The sequence below is a fragment of the Colletotrichum godetiae genome (assembly GCF_030913485.1).
Source record: "Colletotrichum godetiae strain CBS 193.32 chromosome Unknown BDP55scaffold_84, whole genome shotgun sequence".
NCBI classification, from domain to species: domain Eukaryota; kingdom Fungi; phylum Ascomycota; class Sordariomycetes; order Glomerellales; family Glomerellaceae; genus Colletotrichum; species Colletotrichum godetiae.
This window is the reverse complement of record NW_026851332.1, coordinates 104,593-127,254: the sequence shown is the minus strand read 5'-3', so window position 1 is coordinate 127,254 and position 22,662 is coordinate 104,593. Positions and strand designations below refer to the sequence as shown.

Sequence of the window (22,662 nt, the reverse complement as noted above, 5' to 3'; positions counted from 1 at the left end):
GAATGAATCTAAATCACCCATCAGGCATCGAGTCAAGTGGTAGACGCTAGAGAAGATTGACAATCATTCCCCGAATGATATATGCAGCTTGGCTTTTCCAATTAAGTAAATATGTACAGGAAAATGAGATCAGCTCGTTCTTGTCGAGCCGGATCCTGGTTGCTTCATGTTCATGAACTTTTTCCGCTTAAGCGGCGCCAGCAAGAGCACTGGCGGGCTTAGCACCAGGGTAGAAGGTGGTGGGGATGGCGGGGATATCGATGGACTTGGTGATACCGAGTCCGGCGGTGACGAGGCCGGGCATGGTGGCAGCGGAGTAGCTGGTAACGGTCTTGGTGGTAGCGGTGCTGGTGTAGGTTCCAGAGCCGGTGCGCATGCAGTGACCGGTGCCGAAGGCGTTGTTGCACTTGTCGACGATGGAGGAACCAGACTCGGTCCAGATGTTGATGCCGGACACGTCAATGTTCTCGCAAGGGACGGCGGCAGCGCAGAGGGCGACCACGGGGCCGCGAGCGGCACCGTTGGCGGCAGTGCCCTTCCAGTTGGAAAAGGTCAGGTTCTTGTACTCGACACCGTTGCCGGCGACCTTGCTTTGGCCGGTCCATGCGGCGTCGATCTTAAGGGAGTAGGCGTTGCCGTGACCGATGAAGTTCTCAAACTTGGCGTTCTGGAAGGCACCATCACCACCGTTGTTCTTGATCATGAGCATCTGGTTGGAGTTGGAGGTGTAGACGTTGCGGTAGTGGATGTCGGAGATTGCTACGGACAAGTCTTGTTAGTAGTTGCATCGTCACTGGGCGAGTCCTCTCGAAGCTTGAACGTACCAGTGTCAACACCCAGGGAGCCGATGCCGCAGCCACCAGACCAGTTGCAGAAGACGTTCTCGATGAGGATGTTGCTGGACTTGTTCTTGACAGTGACGCACTCGTCCTTGTTGGTGACGGCGACGTCGTGAACGTGCACGTTCTTGGCAGCCATCAAGTTGAAGCCATCAAGACCACCCTGGTTTCCACCACGAACAATCATGTTGTAGACCTCTCCGTTGGTGACGGTGTCCATGACGAAGTGGAAGGCCGGTGAGTCGACGAGGGCGATGTCATGAACGCTGAAGTCGGTGACAGAGACGAATCTCAGGAGACGAGGTCCGTAGACGCCGCTTCCCTCTGCCTTATTGTCAGTATGCAACAATCTAGTTGAAATGGGAAAGGCATACGCTTGTGGAATTCATATCCATAGCCCTGCATGGCACCCTTGGAGTTGCCGCTGTAGAACTCGACATCGGTCGACTTCTGGACGATGATCATGTGGCCGCCAGCAGTTCCAGTGCGGTAGATGGTACCCTCCAGGTTGATGGAGACACCAGTTCCGCCGGAGAGAGTCTGCCAAGTGCCGAGACCCCATTCGCCGGCGGGGATGAGGATCTCACCTCCGGTCTTGCAGGCGTCCCAAGCGGACTTGAGGGCGGCGCCGATGTCTCCGGTGGCACCGGTCTTGGCACCGTAGCTGGTGATGTTGCATGTCTTCTTGGCGGCCTTGGTAGCGGCCTTGGTGGTAGGTCCAACGGTGCCGGACAGCTGGGCGTTGGCCAGTTCCGGGATAAGAGCGCCCAGCGCAAGGAGTGAAAAGGAAGTGAACTTCATGTTGGTAGATTTTGAACGAGTGAAAACCGACAGAAACGTCGAGAACTGGAAGAGCAAAAGAAAACGAGAGACACCGGAATGGCAAGATGGAATGAACAGGGAAACAACAGGCTTGTATTTCTTCGAGAAAAAGGGCCTTTATGGGATGACCAAAGGAATCCCTCCTCCGATTCCCCTTACCAATGGGTCCAGCAGCCTTACCTCGACTCCTCTGCTCGATTCGCCATTTGCAGCATCCACGCCGCTTCCGCCAGCGACCCCACGATTCATCCCATCGTTTATGGGAAATTGAACGGAACAGGTGCTCTGGAAAGTGGCTGTTTGACGAATCACGAAAATCGAACCCTCTGCACCCGGGATTCCGACGCCGTGTTAAATTAAAAGAACAACACAGACAGTGGGCTCAAGAGCGAGCTCGCTTCACCCAAATGCCGTCCCGAATGGGTATTAGAGGTATGAAATAGAGTACATGGTGGCGCTATCGGGGCCTGGCCACCAGACCATTCTCTTTACCCCCGGTAGTTTTGTCAGGGATACTGCTTGTTGGACAGCTTTACCTCAGCATCCCTACTCTGCAAAAACTTGAGATCAAATCTTCTCGACGAACCAGGGCCATCAGGGGCTGATCTGGAGCGGCGCTGGGGGTGAGCTTTGGTGAAACAAAAGGAAACGGCACAGATGAGCCGCGTCATGGTTGCAGTTCGTCCCGTCGTGGTCAAAGTATATCCCATTTGTTTGGCACACGCTGCCCACGGCATGGGCAACAGACTGATTAAAAAGAGATGACCCAGCGGTATCCGTATCTTCTGCCCAATAAGTTAAGAATTGTCTCAACCATCATCCCACAGTTTGGTATTATCAAGATCCAAACTGGGGGCTGACGACTGATGATCTGGGCGCGGCAGAAATTCTACCCAGCGTCATGTCCCACGTCCCAACCAGAAAATATCGGCATCCCACTGCCGGGGCCAAGTTCGAAACGGCCTAGGGGAGAAATCCCCAAGTCCTCGTTTTGATTACGGAAGCCCACAGCCTTCGTATCACATACAGAACGTCCGGGTATGCACTTCCGTACCCCGTCCTCCGGACTGGCCAAAGACCGATCTTTCTGGAACTGCTCCCATTCGGATTGCCAAGCAACGTGCCGCAACGGCGATGCTCCGCGAGCCAAGACGGGGGAAGCTGGAGCAATAGATCGGAGCCACTATCGGATTATGCGTGCCGTTCGGAGAATATTCTCTCTATCCTCCTTCTCCTTCGGGACTTGGCCCATCACGAATCATTTCAGCCTTTTCAGGGCTCACCCGATATGATCCGCTGTGCAATGGTCCGAGAATCTAGATGAAGATCTCCTCGATCAGGAACTCCATTTATTGGCTACTGCCGGCACTTGACTCGCCCACGCGAAGGGCCACAAAATTGGAGCGGAACCTCCACTAGGCAGTGAGTTCATCGATGATCACGGGTCCTGTGACAGACGGCAAACGCGGCTTAATCAGCGGCCTCGCTTCTTGATTTCAACCCTCACAACTTGTCTCTAGGAGTAGATGAACCGAGAATCGTGACCTCGACACAGTCACTGGACTTGAGAAACATCTGGAACACGGAGCCCGCTGTTCTTAACACTGGTATCCGTACATACCTCGTACTTTGCACATGTGGTGACGAAGCTGCGTGGCTGCCAAATGAGCACTCCACCATGCCAAGCTATTACCATTTTTTTCTCTTTTCGTCTCCTTTCCCATCCATCTAGGTATCCGTACCACTGGCGTCTAAGATCTCGATATGCACGACCTCTCAACATCCCGTGAGCCAAGAATAAGCTTACCACTGCAGCGCAAAATGGGCGGCATGTCAGCAGAAGGAGTGGGACCAACCACGAGGGCTTGAGGTCCAAGTGAGACTGTCTGTGAGACCCAGCCCTCTGGCGTCTGACAGCTGGAACTGCGCCGCCGCCTCCGGGGTTCCTTTGGCTCACGTCCCGGCGGCCTTCGCCTTGACTCGAAGCGTCCTGGTCGCCGACTCGTCTCTCAGCCCCAAGACGCTCAGCAGAGACTCAGGTTGCAGCTCAGCCCTGCGACGCATGCCTATCGCGTTTGTTTTACGGGGCTGACGGTGCTACTCTGCCTACCACCAGGCTCTGTATCTTGCATACTCAGCTCTTCCATTTGCTCGGAAAGGCCCGAGTCCGGGGGAAGAAGAAGAACAAGAAGGATTCTAGAGATCCGGATGCATGGGATGCAGATGCCCGTCTCCATAGCCTATACCATACTTTATTCCGTAGGGCCGCATGCCCCTAGCTTCGGGAGTTTAGAAGGCGGTGCGGTGCGTATGCGCAGCAGACTTCCAACGTGCTGCTTGATTTACACCCATTCCGGCATGGGATGAAGGGCACACTTTGGTCACGACAATGGCTGGTTTGCTATCTAGCTGCAGCCGCTTCGCGAGATCCCTCTGGGCAGCACAGCCGGCTATAGTAAGGTATAGGCTAATCAGAGCGGAAATGATGAAAATAGTTTCCGAGCAAGTGATGTGTATCTCGAAGTTGTTGTTGTTTGATGTCTATAAATCCAATTTGATTCCCCCTCCGATATTGCCTCTGTTTTTTCTCATCATCAACCACTTTGAACAGCTCATCCACATAGCTCAGCAATTTTCTTTTCCTCCTTTTTCTTTCCTATTTCCTTATTTCCTTTGTCGGTTTCTCTTTCCTTGGGACAATCGCTTAACCCTCAAGTCTTCACTTCACCACTTTCGCAGCCGTCAACTTTTGCTTGATCTGAACTCAAATCCACCAGACCTAACCAACAATGCATTCTTCCATCGTCCTCACTTTCCTCGCTGCTGTCGCAACTCTTGCCTCGGCAAGCCCTGCCCTCGACACCAAGCGCGACGACACAGTCTGCGCGCCGGGGACTGGCTTCTTCCAGTCCTGTGCCAATGGCTTCCGCGGCTGCTGCAAGGCCGACGCCTGCACCATCGGCTACTGCCCCGACGTGACCGGAGCCTCCGCCGACGCTCCGGCCGAGACCACCCCCGTCACTCCCGGCCGGTCGGCCAACCAGCAATCCACGGACCCTACCGTCTGCCCTGCCGGCACCGGGTTCTTTCAGTCCTGCTCGAACGGCTTCCGTGGATGTTGCAAGGAGGACGCCTGCACCGTTGGATATTGCCCCTCTGCCTCTGTGAAGCGTCAGGACCCGACTGTTTGCGCTCCCGGCACCGGTTTCTTCCAGTCTTGCTCCAATGGCTTCCGTGGATGCTGCAAGTCTGACGCTTGCACTCTCGGCTACTGTCCTACTACTACTACTACTACCTCAGCCTCCGAGAAGCGTCAGGATCCCACCGTCTGCGCCCCCGGCACCGGCTTCTTCCAATCTTGTTCCAACGGCTTCCGAGGCTGCTGCAAGTCCGAAGCCTGCACTCTGGGCTACTGTCCCGATCTGACCACTGCCTCCTCAAAGCGCGCCGCCGACCCCACCGTCTGCGCCCCCGGCACCGGCTTCTTCCAATCTTGCGCCAACGGCTTCCGCGGCTGCTGCAAACAGGACGCCTGCACCATCGGCTACTGCCCGGACGTCAAGACCTTTGAGACGGTAACCAAGACGGCTCCTCAGACGACCGTCACCCCGACCCCCAAGACCAACTCCCACACCAACACGGACCCGACCGTCTGCCCTGCCGGCACCGGCTTCTTCCAGTCGTGCGCCAATGGGTTCCGCGGGTGCTGCAAGTCTGATGCTTGCACGATCGGCTACTGTCCTTCCAACTAAGGGATTGGTTATTGACAAGTACTTGGGCATAAATGAACCAAAGAGTGTTGTTCGAAGGGGCATGCTAGGATGGGACTTGGTTTAGATGGCATTACACGGTGGAGTTTGAGCATAGCATTACGGCCTCTGTTCTTTTTTGATTTTAGTACTGTAGCGCATGTTGGTCGATTTGGTCACTTAAAAGATAATACACTCACATTCCTTTACAATTTCTTTCTGTGTTGCACTTGCTATGATGAAAATATGAATCCAAACGTTCTGGAATCTGGCGAGGCATGGATAGGAAAGCGGCGAGGGGTCCAAATATGCTACCACAAGACAAGGTAAAGTATAAGCATGTAATTGCTAATGAAATCGCGAGGCTATGCTTGCAGGCCTCAAAAGGAAGTGAAGAAGTAATCGTGAAACAGCGCAAAAGGACCTCCCCTCATATATTCGCACCAGCCTTGGCCTGTTACCCAGCCGCAGTCCCAAACCACTCTCCTTCCACCTACTCAAGTCCCCTGAACCGGCGGTTGAACTCCTCCACAGCCACAGCTACCATCTTGTACAAAAAGGCGCGGCCACTTTCATCGCCAACAGGCAGGAAGGGACCGTTCGTGCCTCCTCTCAGCGTCAGGCTTAGACCGGTGCGCTCCTTGGCAATTGTCTGGACGTCCTTCAGGGGCACATCCCATTCCGAGGTCAGTCGCCGGCTGCGAATAAGCAGAATCCGAGCGTAAGTGACCATGACAACCATGTCCTCGCGTGGCAGTTCGAGATGGGCAATGTAATTCTCGTTGAAATACTTGCCATTGTCGACCTGCTTCAACCATGACTGGCCAAGGGCTTCCCGGGCATTATATGGTCGCACGATACCATCAGACGGTACGAATCGAGCAGGCCGGACGCGATCGAGCTCTGAGCCGTCAAAGACGGTGGTCGTGTTGCGGATGCCTTCCGAAACATTCGAGGCCATGTCTAGAACGCCAATAGCGGGCTTGGTAGCGAATCCGACAACCCCCTTTCCGATTCCCTTGAAGAATCCAACGGCTCCCTCCTGTTCGGCACCCTCCAACGGTTTGCGGACGAGTCCGCCCACGCCTGAAGCGGCACTTGTGAAAAAAGAGTTGGCGCCAGTGGTAACACCATACAGAGCATGTTTGGGCCGATTACGCGCACGCGTAATGCGACGACGATCTTGGAATTGCTTGTCGAGAGTTGCAGCTGCAAGGCCCTTTGACAAGCTCCCTGTGAATTTGGAGAAGGAATCGGTGAAGCCGTAGACAGACTTCTTGACAAGTGACGCAGCTCCCTTCGCAACTCCTATACCAAAGTCCTCGGGCTTGTCCGAAAGGATGAGACCTTGATAGGGTTCGTAGAACACATCTGTGAGGCCGGAGCTAATGTTGTTGAATAAGCCCACGGGATTTCCGAGGAAGTCGGCAGACCCGAGGATCTTGTGAACCTGGTAGAGCACCTCTTGACTGTAGTGACTCGTGATATTTTGTGTCAGGGCAGCCACGGACACGCGGACATTGTCAAGCATGAGTGCATTGAGACGAATCGGCGCGTCGTTGATGTTACCGATGGCCATCGTCATGACATTAAGGAAGAACATAAGAGGGTTTCGGGACGACGTCTTGTCCTCTGCATTGACTCGTTCCGTGCGCATAAAGGAGAGATCGAGTTGCATAGGCTGGATGTTGAGCAGCTCGAAGTAAATGTCTTGGCCAGATTGCTGCCGCTGGGGCTCCGGGATATCCAGCTCCTCGTCGCAAAGCTTGCCTTCCTCATTGGTGTCTGACCAAGCGGCCCCAGGAATATTGGAGAAATCCAAGACAGCGTAAACAAAGTCCTCATCGAGCTCGATAGTCATCTGCTGCATCAAAAGTGTGGCATATTTGATGTACAGCACACCGTAAGAATCGTCCTTCACGCGAGTGACCATGGCGTGAAGCGAGGGATGTGCATCAACCTCCTGGGCCCTCTTCGGAACGACACTCGGGTACAAGATCATCGGGAACAGACCACCGTACAGCTGGTTGTCGATTTGAATCCACTTGACAGATAAGGCGATGGTCTGGTGAAGAGGAGAATCGTGGTAACGGAGAGAGACATCTCTGAATGTGACGTATGCAAGTTCCTTCAATTGAGAGTTGATGAGCGAAATTCCAATGCCCGAAAGCTTGAGCTGAGCGCGGAAGGTTGCAGTCGTCTCTTGATCTTTGACTTCAAAGCCATCGGTGCTCGTGCGAGATCCAGACTTGGACTTCTGTCGATACAGGCTCTTGGATTGCCGGAAGTTGGACAGAATCATAGTCTGGGTAGGTCCGTCAGCGGCAACATTGATGTCGATAATCTTCTGTTGTCCGGATGTTGTCGCAAACTTCATTGGAATTTGGTTGCCGATTTCCGCAAGCTTGACATGCCTCTCCTTACCATGAGCGTTGATTATAATCTCACGGAACTTGGCCGCCGGGAAATCCCATGCATATGGCATGATGCTCCTGGGCGGCAGCCTATACTTGATTGGCCTCCAGCCGGACCTGTCTTCAACTCCATCATCATCCAGGCTAGGGTTGGCCTGATAGAATGTGAACTCTGTATCACTCTCGTTCCGCATCTGGTAGGGCCAGTTCTTGGTCTCCAAGCTGAGGTGCAGGAAGATTGTTGCACCTTCCATCAAGATCTCTGCGCGAATCAGACGTTGGCGTTGGCCTGCTTTGGCGATCTTGACGTGAGTTGTTCCGATGTCCGAGATGTTGAAAGGAGAGGTCCACTGGTTGTTCATTCCGGGATGGCACAACGATAGTTGCTTGATGGAAGTCTTCTGCATGAAGTGAAGTGGCTCATGGGCGCCGGGCTTCAGCGTCATGAACCCGGAAGAGCTAGACTCTCGTACGTTGATCTCCTCTCCAAGTTTGTTCTCCAGAACGAATCGCGGTGCGAGGGTGACAACCTTGGTCATCTTGTACTTGCCTTCTCCAGCCTCAGTGGTGATGCCGATGTGCACCTCAGTGTTCCTGGAGGGCGAGGGCAGCACCACCTCGGTTGTGCTTCCGATGGCGTCAAAACTCTGCGGCTTGCTCCATTCCGAATCCGCAATCTGCAGCAAAGCTCGGTTTCTATGGTCGTCGTTGCCGTAGGAGAACATGAATGGAGTAGCTCTGGGACGGTTGCTGCCAGACCTAGAGGATAGAGTCGACTGTCCGGCTGCTGGTCGGGCGCCCTGCAAGAAGCCCTTGGCCCTGATCTGTAGGTCAAGACCAGTCTTGTTCAGGATAATGTAAGGACTGTAGACCGTGACTCGGAAAGCACCGCCACTGTCAGGAATCTTGTGATAGTGGAGTTTGAGGTTGAGCTGCAAGCCTTCCTCGTCTTTGCAGAGCAGCCTGTCTTCCTTTTTGAAGTCGTCCGAAGCCCCAGAGTTGATGATGGCGAAGTCGCTGGGCTTGAAGACAGTGTCCTGCATGTCAACACTGAGGAGGAGCAGGTGTGATAGCTCTACGACATGTACGGGGCTCAGGCCACCTTTGCGGAGGAAGTTTGCCCAGTCCTTTTTGGTGTTCTTGTCGTAAATGCGATACTTGAAATCGTAGGGAAGCAAGTTCTCGAGGATGACTGGAGGTGACAGCTTGATGCGCATGTAAGGATAGTTTCTACATGAGAGAGATTAGTCAAGACTCATGATAAGATGATGGCAGACTTACTTGGTCAAAGGATTCGACCGATCAAAGGTGGCGTTGAGCTGGAAGTAGAATGGGTCTCCGTTCTCCCCCTTGCAAACCATCGTCCGTGTTGGTCGCTTCAAGAGGTCTCTCCACCACAAGGTCTCAGAGGACCAGGCATAGCCAAATCCAGAGTCTGGTCGTACCAGCAGAGACTTCAGGTATACGGCGCCCACAGGAGCCGGGCGGCTTTCGCCGGGAGCGATCTTCTCAATCTTGAGCAGATGGCCCTCTTGCGCGTCGTAAACACCAAGCTCGACTGGGATCTGGGTAAGGTTGTCAACCACGAGGGGCGATCGTAGAGTGACATATTTGACATTGTCCTTTCCCAAGGTGACCTCGACGAGAAGTCGGTGCAAAATGTTGTCAGTCTTCGGCTTGAGGCCGTAGATCGCTTCACCCTCACGGTTCAATCTGACGTTCTTGACTGGGTCAAAGCCACTACCTTCCAAGTGAATACCGACACTACCGGTACTACTCTCGGTCGATAGGTTCTCTCGCATCTTCTCCCACGGCTCGAAGCTCCAAGGGACTTCCTGCCCGTCCTCGAGACGAGCGGTCATGTTGTCGTCCGTGGTCATGCTCTTTGACTGTACGACAACGTCAAATCCGGTATAGTTCCGGATGCGGTAAGGGGCATCAACACCACGCGGTTTGCCGAGAACATCCTCGTCCTTGCTAAGGAAAGCAAAGGACTTGGACGCCAAAGCAATGGTAGCTGTCGTGATCGTGACATCAAAGATCTTCTTGGAAGCGACATCAATGGACAAAAGACCTGACTGCTGCTCTCTCGCAATGCCGAATCCGACCTGCCAAGGCTCTAGCAGAGGCTCCCACGCGGACTTTGAAAAGTTGTACACGTTCGTATAAATATCGATCGCAGTTTCAGCCTTGAGGTTCGAAGACCAGTCTTCAGCTGTGGCGGTGAAGTTCTTGATACCCAGGTCCAAGATTGGAAGTTCGTGGACATCGCCAATGAGGACAACACGAATGCCCTCAATTGTTGCCGAAAGTTCCTCGTGGCGCTTAGACTGAGGTTGAACGGCTGTGTTGTTGGGATCGTCGTGGGCTTGCTTTGCTTGAGATGCTGCTACCAAAGCAGTCGTGGACATGATGGTTTTGTTCGCAATGGTTGAAGGGCCCTTGCCACTGGCTGTCCGCTGTTTCAGACCTGCCTGACGCAGCTTTCTTGCCTTCTCGTCCGCTGCCGATGCGCTCTTACTCTCCTTCTGGTCCTTCTGTTGTTGGTCTGACAGCTCGGTCGCCTTGCTTGCGATTTGAAGCGCGAGCAGAATATCTCTTAGAGACAACCTCAAAATCAAGGGCTCAATATCGGCATGGATGCTTGTAATGTTGGGTTTCGAGCTGTCCATCGACATCTGGACTGAGAAGTCGTCAATGAGTCGGAGGCGCGAGTCTTCGAATCGATCCATCCGGCACAAAAACATGCCGATCTCGGACACCTGGAAGGTCAGAGCATGCTGTTGGGATAGCAAAACCTGCTTAGTACCCAGAACAATGGCTTCAGAGCTTGCGCTGAGAGGGTTGGCGATGAGGATAACCTGTGCATCAACAATGTTTACCCTATACGCAATGCTCATGGTGTTCTGTGGTTTCTCCTCGGCTTCTCCCTGCGGCTCTTGCGCCCCCTCTCTGCTACTCTTCTGGGACTTCGGCTTATTGGACCAGGTGACTTGCATCGAGTCGGCATCGGCTTCTGACTCATCAGGGGTCTCAAAGAGAGACTCATCGTCCACCGGAGAAGGTTCCTCTGGTTGCAAGCCAACCATGACGAAGTTCTGGATGGCAAAGAGGTAGTCGAGTGCAAAGATAATGCGTGGGCTGTCGACGGTGACAATTGCGATGAGGCTTCTGTCTTGGCCGCCAGACATTGTGATGCTGGCCATCAATTGCTGAACCTCCTTGTTCGAGGAAGTCATGATGCGTCGGAACTTGTTTGTTTCACGCGGACGGCTGTCGTAAATCGTGAATGAGTGAATTAGGAACTCGCCTTCGAGCGAACCATCGTTGAGCATTCTCGTCTTGAGTTTGGTGACGTCCAAAGAGAACCGTGACAGGCTGGCGTCTTCGAGCTTGCCGACCGGCTTGTCATCCGGAGCAAGTAGCAGTTCCATACCGATTGTGTTGACCTGAAAGACGAGGTCTAGCTTGGTCCATGTCTGGTTCTTGGGTGATAACTCGGGTCCGAGATCAACCTGCTTCTCCTCCTCGCTTCCCTTCTTGTCAAGTGGCATGGACCGCGCTCTTTGGAGAGTGTCCTTGTCAACTTCTCGCTCAGCTTCCTGATCTTGCTCATCTGAATCGGTGGCGAACGCAGCCGGGACTGCCTTTGAAATCTCCATCAAGAACCTGAGTTGATACTGAGTGAGTTTCAAGTTGAAATCTGACATGCTTCCTTCTATCTCGAGCTCGGGTCGCTTTGTGCCATCTTGGTGCTCTGCATAAGTGACGTTGAAGCCCATGTCAACCTTGTCAATCAACTCCAGCTCTTCGGAAAGATCACCAGGGTAGTTGAAATCGGACGTCAGGCGAATATTGCGAATGCCTGCAGAGATTTTGGTCGCAATTTGGGAGTCTTGGGAGTCGTCCAAGGGTGCGAACTTGTTCTGAGCGTAGATCTCTCCCAAATAGGCGGTAATGACGTCCCGTTTGGGCTGACCGTGATTGACGACTCGAGGGAAGACAACAATTGGCGTCTTGACCACAACGTCGTACTTGAACTTGTTTGTGCTTTGTTGGATCTGGGTGGCCTGAGACGCTGCTGCTTGACGTGCAGCGTTATAGATGGCCTGCATCTTGCCAAATTTGACCAGGAACTGAATGATCTTCCGGAAGGGCTCCTCGAGGAAGTTAAGCTTGACGGAACCAGCTCGTAGGTAGACCGATGAGTCGTATCCGGGGTAGGCTTTCTTGTTGGTAGCATCAAAAGTCTCGTAGCGGAAGTCGGCGAGCTCGTCGCCTTGAATGGAAATGAGTTGCCTCAAGTTTGATTCCTCCGAGACACCTTGATTGATATCATCAACCAGGTTGAGATTGCCCAATTTAGCATTGATTCGCATCGTCTTGCCCAGCAGGAAGACTCCAACATCGGCATGGTTGAAAGACAGGGTTGCTAGGCGAATCCCATCGTTATTCAGGATCAGACGGATACTCTTCAGGTCGACCTTGACTCTAATGGAGCCTGCGTTCGCAGGCCCGTCCTCGGGAGGAGCATCAACAGCAATCTCGACACCTTCGTCATCGTCCTCCGAATCGGAGATGGCTTTTTGTTCTTGAGGTGCCGCTGCCTCGTTGTTATTTCCGGTAAAAGTTGCCAGAATGAAGTCAAGCAAGGTTAGGAGCGTCTTCCTCGTGACGATGAGGTTGATGGTTGATATTGCTGCGGTGACATTCGTTTCCACACCTTCGTAAACAGGCATGAACTCTGGAGAGAGCCGATTGACCTTGGTGAACTTGACGCTGACAAGGCTACGATTCTGCTCTCGATCCTCGACATCTCCAGATGAAACGATGGACTTGAACTCCGCGGGAGGGTTGTCAACGAAGTCGTCCATGATGACGGAACCAAGCGAGACCTCCGCAGACATGTCATAGGGACGTAGATAGAAGAGAAGGTCAAAGTTCTCAGCAACAAGCTCGACAAGAAGCTGATCAGGCTTCTTCCTGTCAGGGTCGCTTCGGTATAGAGATCCCTTCAGGGTGTCGACCTTGAACTTGAGCTCAAAAGAACGCTGTTGGAGCTTAAGCTGTTCCTTGTTGCTCCTACCACCGTCGTCGGCATCCTCAAACTGGTCCTGATCGTCTTCATCTTCGTCAATCACGATGGCAGTTTGTTGCTGCATAAATGGGAATTGAGAAGACTTCCGGCGGCTATTAGTGTCCTTGCGAGAGCGCGATCGGTTAGAGGCGGTGCTCAGGCCACGCGGACGAGTTGTCACTGCCTGGCCCTGGGAGTCCTTGATCTGCGCCTGCTGCAGCTCTTGATTGCCGAACTTGGGGATGGCAACGTCGATGATCCGCATCAGATTCTTGTACTTGGAATCTGATATGGTTGCGTGGAGCATGGGGAGGTGGCCAGAGACCTTCAGTTTGGTCAGGTTTGGCGCCTTGGGGAGAATCGAAGTCTCAACCACAAAGTCGACATTGATCTCTTCGACCACGTGTAAGTGTTGTGTGTCGTCCTTGTTCGATATTTGAGCCTTCGTCGCCTCGATCGAGGGACCAATCAGCACCTGCGTGGAGGAGAGCTTGACCAAGAATTTGTCGTACATGACAGACTCTAAGCGCTTGAAGTCTTCGTCAGTGTAAGATTGGCGTTGTTTTGACTGAATTTGTTTCATCGTATCCTGGTCAACCAGCTCGCTGTTAACGCTGATGTGACCAGCATCCAAAATGAGACAAGTAGATTCTTTAACGTTGATGCTGACCGGTACGATAATCAGCGGGGCCTGCAGGTCGAGCTGGGCGTTGATGGTCTTGTGTTCCTCGAGAGCGAATTCCAGACCAGCTCGCGTTTGTTCTCGGAAGGTCTCTACGGTGGCGCCGGCTGTTTCCATCAGTGCCGTGATGGACTCCATGTGTCGTTCTGGTGGTCTAAAGAAATCCGCCACGCCTACAACGAAGTTTGGATTCCAGACGATCTCGAGTGGCTTGAGGGATCCGCTGAGAGCAATGTCTCCTTCGCGGTCGATGGGATTTTGTTCGACCTCGAAGCGGAAGAAAGGTTCATCATCGTTGTCCTCGAGCTCTTCGATGGTCAGGCGTTTTTGGTCGTGGATCTCGGGGGCGTCCTTGACTCTGACAATCTCGGGGAAAAGCGAGTCTGGCGTGGTGCCATCATTGACACGAAGTCCGCCCAGACTGAGATCAGCCAGAAAGGAATCAGGACGCTGCAGCACCTTGGCTTTAAAGACATCAAAGTGCAGACTCAGCAGATCACTCCGCTTGCCATTGTGGCTCTTCTTCAGCGTGAAACTGCCGGTGCTCAGCCATGCCTCAACTTGCATTTTGACAGAGTCCCGAGGAACATCGACTGACTCTGCCAAGGCAGTTTTCTCGTCAAACTCGATGGCATCGTAGAGCTCTTTGCGCTGCTCCTCGGTGATTTGCGTGTTCTCGTCGTCCTCAGCATGGTGTTCCTGCTGCTTCTGGCCACTGCCCCAGGCCCATGCCAGCCAGCCCTGTTGCTCCTGTTTAGGGGGCTGGTTCTTCAGGGCAGCAGCATTCTCCTTCTTAAGTTGGTTTCGCGCCAGAGATCGCCAGAACCGCAGATCCTCGTAATCAAGTTTGATTTCGAGTTTGTTGATGTCGTCATTCTCTTGGGAGCTGAGCTGTTGCTGTTGCTTGCGCTTCTTGAAGAGTTCGATGTAGCGCTGGCGGTCATCACGTCGTTCTTTGAAGTATTCCCATGACCATCTACGGTTCTTCTCATGGATCTTGCTGAGCACTGAGTCACCAGCGAACTTGAGCCACGCCCTAGGGTCTTCCTTGGGCGTGACACCTTTGGGCTGGAATTTCTTGTACTCTTGGTGGCGGATGAAGTAGTGGAAGAGATCAACCATCATCAAGCCATCACGGTACTGGTCGTCATCGATTACGAGACCAATCTCTTCGAAGAGCAGACTGGCCTTGGCCTTGGGAGCATGGACATCCCCCGTCTTGTCGAGGACAATCTTTGCTTTTCCGTTGACGGGTCGCAGGATGAACTGGTGGTTGAGGCCTGTGTCCTCGGTCGATCCTATCAGACTCTTGAACTTGTCAACCATCTCATCATGCGGCATCGGTGGCTTGTCACCGGTATCGACCTCTCGGCCCGGGCCCAGCAGCTCTGTATCTGTGTTCCAGTAGACGGCGAGGGCGCCAAGGGTTGCAAGCTTGTGAGTGCTCTTGGTCGAGTCCTGAACAAAGGTGGGCTTCCACTGGCCGTCAGTGCTGACAGCGCTGAACTCCTCGAGAGTCACACCAAGGGCGAAGGGGTGGCCGGGAGCGGAAATGGAGTCCTCATATCGGACGTGGATGTTCTTGACGGTGACTTGCAAGTTGTCGACAATCTTGGTGACGAGACTCTGTGTAAATGTCTGGCTCTTTTTCTGCTCCTCCTGGCTCATGCCCTCCTGAGACCTCTCCTTGAGAAGCTCGGCAGAATCCAGTTTCTCCATCTTGATTCTCTGCTTCCTACGCTCTTCCTCTTGCTCGTCATAAGCAGCCTCTTCCCGAGGGGAGGCTAGCAGGAAAACATCCTCGATGAAGACCTTGACGGGCGCGCCACGCAAGTTGGACCATGGGATGATGAGAGTGAGCTCGCCAAGATGGCCTTCCATGACATTGATGGGAAGCTTCAACTGATCGAGGGCTTCCCTCCGAAGCTCGAGATTCCGTAGCTTGACATCGCCAGACCAGATTCCGACCTTGAGCTGTGCTGGATCGAAATTCTTGACGTACATGCCCAGAAACCTATTGAGCAGGCCGGCAACGAGTCCCTCCAACATCTTGTCTGTATGTGGCGCCTTGACCCTGGCGAGGGAGGGTCAGGTTGGTGTTCTATGGTGTATCGGTGGTGAGAAGCATGGGAAGGGAGAGACTCGGAAAGTCGGAGAGCTCGATCACGACGGGCAGGGCGTACGGGTCAGATCAGTACGCGGAGGGGCTCTGCCAACATCAGTGGGCGCGCGCTGTAGGATGGTGTCGGATGTGGGGTCGTGATGGCTGGTTCGTCTCTTACGTGTCGTTACTTTTCGTCGTAGGTGTAGGTAATACAAAAGCTGGTGATGGGTATTTTTTTGGGGGGTATCGAAGGGTGGAATTAGTTTTCTCGGATGGCGTCGTACCGTCGGGCGTGTCTCCGGGGCTGAGATGGGTTGGCGACTACCTAGGTAAGGTAAGGTAAGGTCAGGTCCCTAGGGCAAGGTAGGTATGGGAAAGAAAGTGCCGCGATGCAGAATTGCCCAAAAGTCAATCTTTGCCAGGTCGAGTTTTGACAGATTGCAAAGCCGTCTGTCTGCGTTGTCGATATTGAGCTGGCGGTGGTGCTTGGTGCTGGGGGGTGGCGTTGGCAGGGTTGATTTGGTCACAGTGTTGGGGTCTGGACTGACGGGACGGGGTGGATTTGTGCTGCGTGCATGATGACGCTGCCTGATTGTTGAAGTGCGTGGTTCTTTCCCCCGCACCAGTGCCAAAAAAGAAAAGAAAAGAAAAAAAAGAGAGGCCAACAGCTCGGCTCAGACTGTGGCTGCCTCCTGCCAGCTCCTCCTACCTAGCTAGGTACGAAGTACTCCCACGAGCACCTTACCTGCTCTTGCCCCGACTGGACCGTCACGGACGCCGTAGTGGATCCCAGTGGATCCGTTGAGCCACGGTTGGGTGGGTCTACCGACTACCTACATCATGGCCCAATTTGGTAAGGTGCCCAGAAAGGTACTCTATCCGCACGTACGTAGTAGTGTACTCTGTACTTGAATCATCATCAGAAAGGAACGAGGTCGTGGACATTGGTCAGGCGTGGCAGGCGTGGCATACAAGTGACAACTGCGCTTCTGTTCGCGTTTCCAAGTTGATCCTTATTTAATGTATCGGTATGGATTACACTACCAGGATACTTTTGTTTATTATCATGGTGCACTTGCGAAGGTGAAGAGCATGAACAGCTTCCACGTGCCTCCCTCCCCCTTTTCAGTATGAGAAAGGAACTACGTAAAGTAAGGTACCTACCTACCTTATTCATAGGTCAGTAGGTACCAAAAAAGGCGTGGCATCACATCGGCACAGACGGGAGAGAAGCTTGGGCCACTCTCGCCTACCACAGTAGCGGTACGTACTCCATAAGGTACCCCACTCAGCTGCTGGTTCGTCCAATGCGGAGCCTCTGGCCCGGGCGTAGACATGGGAGAGGTCTTCACATTACGTCACCAGCCGGCAGCTGAAGCTCTGGCAACCTCGATGGCCTGGCTGCGATCTGATGGCCATGCAAATGCGAGCAATGAGTACGGAGTGCAGCCGCGTGCCGGTGTCTCTGTGCCTTGGTATTCTAGTTCCAGTTCCAGTTCTAGACCCCAGCCTTACATCAACTTGAGGCAATAGAATAGTTCAACTGGTCCTCTCGAGCGACACCAAAAAGGGGGGCCTTCAAGACACTCGGCCGAACTCTCCTCTTGCTTCTTCAACAACAACTTCCCACAAACATTGATACCGCCAGCTCCATCGCGACCTCGATCCATTCAATTCGATTCAATTCATACTGTACAATCAGACTACACCTTTCAATTGTCCAAAATAATACCAATCTTACAATCCTTGTACACAGGGAAGCTCCAGAAGGCAAACACCAAGGCTCCCTCACGATGCTTCGCTCTTCGCGCCAACTCGTGCGGCTCGCTCCGCGCAAAGTCGCAACTCCCTCAACAGTCTCTTCAACGTCCTTCTCCACGAGAGCTCCGTCGACTTCTCTTCACACCCCCAGACGACCTGCTTCGGCCCTCCAGGCTCGTCTGGCTCCCCTGTCCCTCCAAGCACGATACACAAATTCGCCCTACGACAAGATCGACAAGAAGGCCGAGGCTGAGATTGCGAAAAAGAAGCTCGAGTCTCATCCTGAAGAGGTTTCGACCGAGTCGTCTAGAATCCACCTATTTGAGCCGGAACCCGCCAAAACACAAAAGGAAGAGGACCTCACCGGAGGACTAAAGAAGGAGTTGGTAAGTCTGCACCACCTTATCCCGCCCCCACCTACAATACAGCACACTAGTTGACACACTGCCGGTAGAACATTGTCAAGGACACCTTCAATCTTAGCGAAGTGCCAAGGGAGCCCTACTTGCTCGGTCTTGCAGGCACTCTTCCCTACCTCGCAACATCCCTAAGCACAGTCTATCTGAGCTGGGACCTGAACCTCGAATGGCCCTCTACGTCGACCTTTGCAAACCATATTTATATGAACCATGAGTCAGCACAATACTGGCTGAGCCTTCTCGAGCCCATCCAGCTCGGATACGGCGCCATCATCGTCTCCTTCCTCGGAGCAGTCCATTGGGTAAGCAGCATCCACGTCAACTGCGATCAGGTGACTGGGCTAATACTACTGTAGGGCATGGAGTACGCCGAGAAGACGCCCCATCCCACCCGAACAAAGTTCCGCTACGGCATGGGTGTCGTCGCGCCTATGATTGCCTGGCCCTCCCTTCTCATGCCCGTCGAATATGCCCTTACCTCACAATTCGCCGCCTTCACCTTCCTCTACCTCGCCGACACCCGAGCCAAGAACAAGGGCTGGACCCCTCAGTGGTATGGAATCTACCGTTTCGTTCTGACTGCCATTGTCGGAGTTTCCATCTTCGTCAGCTTGGTTGGTCGCACCAAGATCGGTAATGCGCAACCCCACATCGGCGAGGGTCTAGCCGAGAGCATGCACTTGGGCAAGACCGACACCAGCAAGGATTGGGCTAAGCTTGAAGAGGAGGAGAGGAAGAAGCAAAAGAAGGAGAAGGAGGAGGCCGAGAAGAAGAAGAAGGAGGAAGAGAAGAAGCAAAAGGAGGAGGAGAAGAAGAACGCCAAGAAGGGCGACTCCAAGAGCAAGACCAAGAAGGACGACAAGAAGGACACCGGTGCCAACAAGAAGGACGACTCCGAGGAGGAGGAGGGGGCGGAGGAGGAGAAGGAGAAGAAGGAAGATGAGGACAACAACAAGGGTGAATCCAAGGATGAAAAGTCCGAGGATGATTCCAAGGACGCTTCTAAGGATGACTCCGAGAATGAGGGTAAGGACGAGTCCAAGGAAAAGTCCAAGTCCAAGGACGTGGGCAAGGAGAAGGAGAAGAAGGAGTAAAGGCTTTCTAAGGCTGATTCCTATAGACGTCTGGAATCCCCGCGACTCATCATTTCCTAAGTACTATAGCTGTATTTGCGCGGTGTAAGGGCATTGCGAGCCATATTGAACGGACAAGGCGTTTGAGGCATTACGTTTATACTGTTCTAGCAAACACTATATTCAAGCAAGCTATACATTATTCAAGTAAGACATGTGCATCTGCTTCGACGCATTGGATTGTCTGGAATAGCCATTGCCACTATTCTATGCTTCGATTCATGCCATAACCTGGACGTCTTCTCACCAAAGTACTGCTCTATAGACCCGTGCAACTTGATCACGCACCGACTTCAACCCACATTGCCAACGGCCATGTCATCTCTACCTCCTACCTCCTACAAAAGTACTCAGCCGTGCCAGGCCCCTCCTCTACTATCTCACAAAGGCCATGCAACTCGCTGAGCAAATCTCGAACCCCCACATGGCGGGATCTCACCCTCTTCAACCAAGACCAGTAGCTGTAGGCGAGGCCGAGCGAGCTGCACACATTTACCCGCACATGCCCAAACCTCGCAAGCCTACGTCCCTCTCTCCATTTTTGGCGTCTGTCCTCTCATCGTGGAGAAATTTGACGCGCGACTGAACGTATCCTCCTCCTTCGGATTCGAAACGGCGACAAGACCTCCTGGCGGCAGAAGCGTGCCTGAGCACACTACCGGACATTCCCCCCTCGCAAAATACGCAGAACTGTGATGAGAAGGGAGATGGCTAGCGCTTGGGATTACATAGGTAGTTCTTGGATGTAAAGAGTACGAAGATTCCCATTCAAAAGTCGAATTAATAATACCGAGGGATCATAGCAAGAAAAGCCCGAGGCAGATTCGAGAAACCATCCCGTCCCGTCCCTCCCGAACGGCACCGGCGGTCCCGCAGCAACCCCCCCCCCCCACTTCCCCGCCCGACGGGCCCCTCCCAAGTCCGTCCAAGATCCCGTCCGATCCGCCCGATCGATGGCCGCCGGGCCTTTTAATCATTGACTGAACAAAACAAGTTGCATGAACTCTCCCGGCCGAACTACCCGAATCAACGCGTAGAAATCAGGTTGAAGCAACAAGACCGCGAGTCCTTTTTTTTTTTTCTCCCTTGGCATCACCTGCCGTCTTGTCATTTGCATCCTACCTTAGATCCCGCAATGACCTCACTCTTTTTGCAGTCTTGGACCCCGCCAGACCGTTTTTTGCAACATGCCGCGGTCCGTTTCCTGGCGTCCCTGAACCATGTTGCATGTAGATCCAGGCACAAGACCTTGATTCCACGGAAGAGTTTGTAGGCGTTTCAATCATATTCAGGGCAAGCGGCATACGGCCTCGGCAACAGTACTGTACAGCACGGTTCACCCATTTCCCCTGTGGCGAATTAAGGCGAGCTCAACAGACGTGCAAGAACGCATAATCCAAGGCGGAAGAGGTCCGAGTGAGAGGAGGGGGGGGGACAGCATTACCCGGGGTTACTTTTTCCCTCTTCTTCGCACTCCGTTTTCGCAGCATTCTTCATCACGCTTTAAGGCCGTTTTACGATCCCGCGAGGATTCAACAGGGCGTGACTTGAACCCGAGAAGTCTTTCAAAAAGGTATGGAAAAAAGCCGTCTTTCAACACGAGACTGATAGTTTACGCCGGACTCTTACTTGATCAGCATCAGCATCAGCACCAAACAGCACCCCCTCACCATCACGAGACGCATTTTAGAAGAATAATCACTCCCCAAACTCTCTACCTGTTGTAATACACCGCCCCACGCTATAATGAATCCCAATCCGAAATAGACAGACATGAATATTTCTACAAGTTCCTCGCTGCACAACACGATTCAGCAACCCCTAAAGATCATCGTCGGTGACGTATTTGGGGGGGGGGGGGTGGTGGTTAGCAAAAGAGAACGTCACCCACGCACCCACGTCAGGACTCAGGCACGGAAGTCTTCCGCAAGCAATTGGGTTCGGCGGACGGCCACATGGCAAACTCCCCAAAAGAGCCTTTTCTTCTCAAGAGTGAAGTGCCTTGATTTAAAGTGATTTGCGTAAGGGGGAGCGACACAACGCAACGTAACTCTGTCGTAGGGCTCGTTCTAGCTTTGCAGTCTCTCTCTGTATCCGTAGGTTCTCACCAATAAACTACGCCCCAATGGCACCTTGACTCCTGAGAAACCGTTTAAACTCTCCCAGGATTCCGGGTTCTGTACATTCCGCTGCATTCGACTGACACGGTTCCAGTGCTCTGTCACTGTCCATGAGGTCAGGTAAGGTAGGTAGGTATTCCAATAGATCTCAGGTAGCTTACCGTTTTCTCTCCCCTCATGAATCAGTCTGGTGTGTTGAATTCTTCTTCCTCGCTGATGTCATTGCCCGCCACGCCGCTCGGCTTTTTCCCCCCAGGGTTCCCGCGTGAAAGGAGCTGTCAAACCCTTCTACAAACCCCTGAAAACGTCGCGTCCGAAGCGGACACGATGTTGTCACTGCTTGTTGCCCCCTCCCCCGCCGCTGCCCCCAAGATAACGGTACCTCGTTAAGTTACTGCTAGACAAGGGCCAAAATGGCGGCACAGCAAGAGTAAGTAGTGTATCCGCAGTCGGCGCAGTGTAATGGTGACAATGTGCTGTGTGCGCGCGCGGGGTTGGTCCCTCCCAAGCAAGAAACCCAACCAGCCGGCAAGGATAAGAAGAGGAAGACGAAGAAACCCCCCCCCCCCCCTCTTATGCCCCTCCATCGACCCTTGACGTCATCGCCACGACACCAGACCTCGCGCCGCATCTCACTTGATGAACGAAATGGAGAATTCTTGTCGCGATTTCCATGGATTCCATGATCCCATCCCGTGGCGAAACCTGTCAGTTGGGTTTGCATGGCACTCTGTTATGCTCACCGTCTTTGTGTGCTCTGTGGAACACCCTCCCCACCACCCATGAAGTAGATTCTCACTCGCCGACGGTTTGCTTCATCTGATGATTCCGTTTACCACGGTTCGGTCTGCTTGACAACCACACATCTATCAAATTCGACGGTCCGGTGCGGTGTGCATGCGGTATCGGAACTTGAGGGTGTGTGTCTCCTGGGTGTTCTGCCACCATGTGGTTCTAATCCCATCGCATCGGCCCAAAAGACAAAGGGGGCATGAACACCATCCACACCTCCATGATCCCATCGCCAAACTTGCGACGACTCGCGCATTTCAACTCGTCGGTACCTCATTGGTTTCCCAACCCCGGAGCTTCTCCGCCGATGGCAAGAAGAATACTAATCTGACGGGAAGGCAAAAATTTTGCCCCAGGCCTTATTTTTTCGGTCATACACCAGCACATTGTTTCCTTTGCACATGTTTCACCCGCAGCGATTCGGTCTCTAGACCGTTGAGCCTTCTTGGTCAATGATGTACGCTGCAAGCCTGCAAAAGAGAGACTTGTGAGCGGAGCCGCCAACGCTTTCTTCGTGTTTTCCTCGGTGGTATGTAGATCTTTGGCGATACCTGGCTTGCGGGTACATTTCCCCCGAAGCATATGGGATCGCCGCCGCCGCAGCCACCATGCGAAAAATACCCCGAGGGCGATATTCTCACCAAAGTACCGAAATCCTTTTGTAAACCCACCGTTTGGAAAAGGAAAAAAAAAAATATGCGGAGATGGCTGTATCGCCGCCGCGCCGTCGGCGGGTATCGTGCATAAAAC

At 53.2% G+C, this 22,662-nt stretch overlaps 5 protein-coding genes across 5 annotated transcripts; 3 read left to right on the top strand and 2 right to left on the bottom strand.

Moving 5' to 3' along the window:
• Nucleotides 1–80: 80 nt before the first annotated feature.
• Nucleotides 81–1,731, bottom strand: BDP55DRAFT_418959 (glycoside hydrolase family 28 protein). Its single transcript, XM_060567434.1, has 3 exons — nucleotides 1,214–1,731; nucleotides 825–1,163; nucleotides 81–759 (listed from the first exon to the last, which is right to left on the bottom strand). The coding sequence occupies exons 1-3, from the start codon at nucleotides 1,638–1,640 to the stop codon at nucleotides 188–190; spliced, it is 1,338 nt and encodes a 445-aa protein (XP_060422582.1). The 5' UTR covers nucleotides 1,641–1,731; the 3' UTR covers nucleotides 81–187.
• A 2,719-nt stretch (nucleotides 1,732–4,450) lies between these two features.
• On the top strand, nucleotides 4,451–5,610 carry BDP55DRAFT_595310 (uncharacterized protein; the record flags this gene model as incomplete). Its single annotated transcript, XM_060570981.1, has 2 exons — nucleotides 4,451–4,636; nucleotides 4,970–5,610. The coding sequence occupies 2 exons, from the start codon at nucleotides 4,451–4,453 to the stop codon at nucleotides 5,411–5,413; spliced, it is 630 nt and encodes a 209-aa protein (XP_060422581.1). The 3' UTR covers nucleotides 5,414–5,610.
• A 293-nt stretch (nucleotides 5,611–5,903) lies between these two features.
• BDP55DRAFT_734641 (uncharacterized protein) lies at nucleotides 5,904–15,632 on the bottom strand (the record flags this gene model as incomplete). Its single annotated transcript, XM_060580227.1, has 2 exons — nucleotides 5,904–9,054; nucleotides 9,106–15,632. The coding sequence occupies 2 exons, from the start codon at nucleotides 15,630–15,632 to the stop codon at nucleotides 5,904–5,906; spliced, it is 9,678 nt and encodes a 3,225-aa protein (XP_060422580.1).
• Nucleotides 15,633–17,081: 1,449 nt separating this feature from the next.
• Nucleotides 17,082–19,154, top strand: BDP55DRAFT_684476 (uncharacterized protein). The gene is made up of 3 exons (XM_060576407.1): nucleotides 17,082–17,834; nucleotides 17,903–18,169; nucleotides 18,224–19,154. Exons 1-3 carry the CDS (start codon nucleotides 17,481–17,483, stop codon nucleotides 18,959–18,961), a joined length of 1,359 nt encoding a protein of 452 aa, XP_060422579.1. The 5' UTR covers nucleotides 17,082–17,480; the 3' UTR covers nucleotides 18,962–19,154.
• A 2,758-nt stretch (nucleotides 19,155–21,912) lies between these two features.
• On the top strand, nucleotides 21,913–22,484 carry BDP55DRAFT_418896 (uncharacterized protein). Its single transcript, XM_060567433.1, has 2 exons — nucleotides 21,913–22,180; nucleotides 22,251–22,484. Exons 1-2 carry the CDS (start codon nucleotides 22,018–22,020, stop codon nucleotides 22,349–22,351), a joined length of 264 nt encoding a protein of 87 aa, XP_060422578.1. The 5' UTR covers nucleotides 21,913–22,017; the 3' UTR covers nucleotides 22,352–22,484.
• The last annotated feature ends 178 nt before the right edge of the window (nucleotides 22,485–22,662 follow it).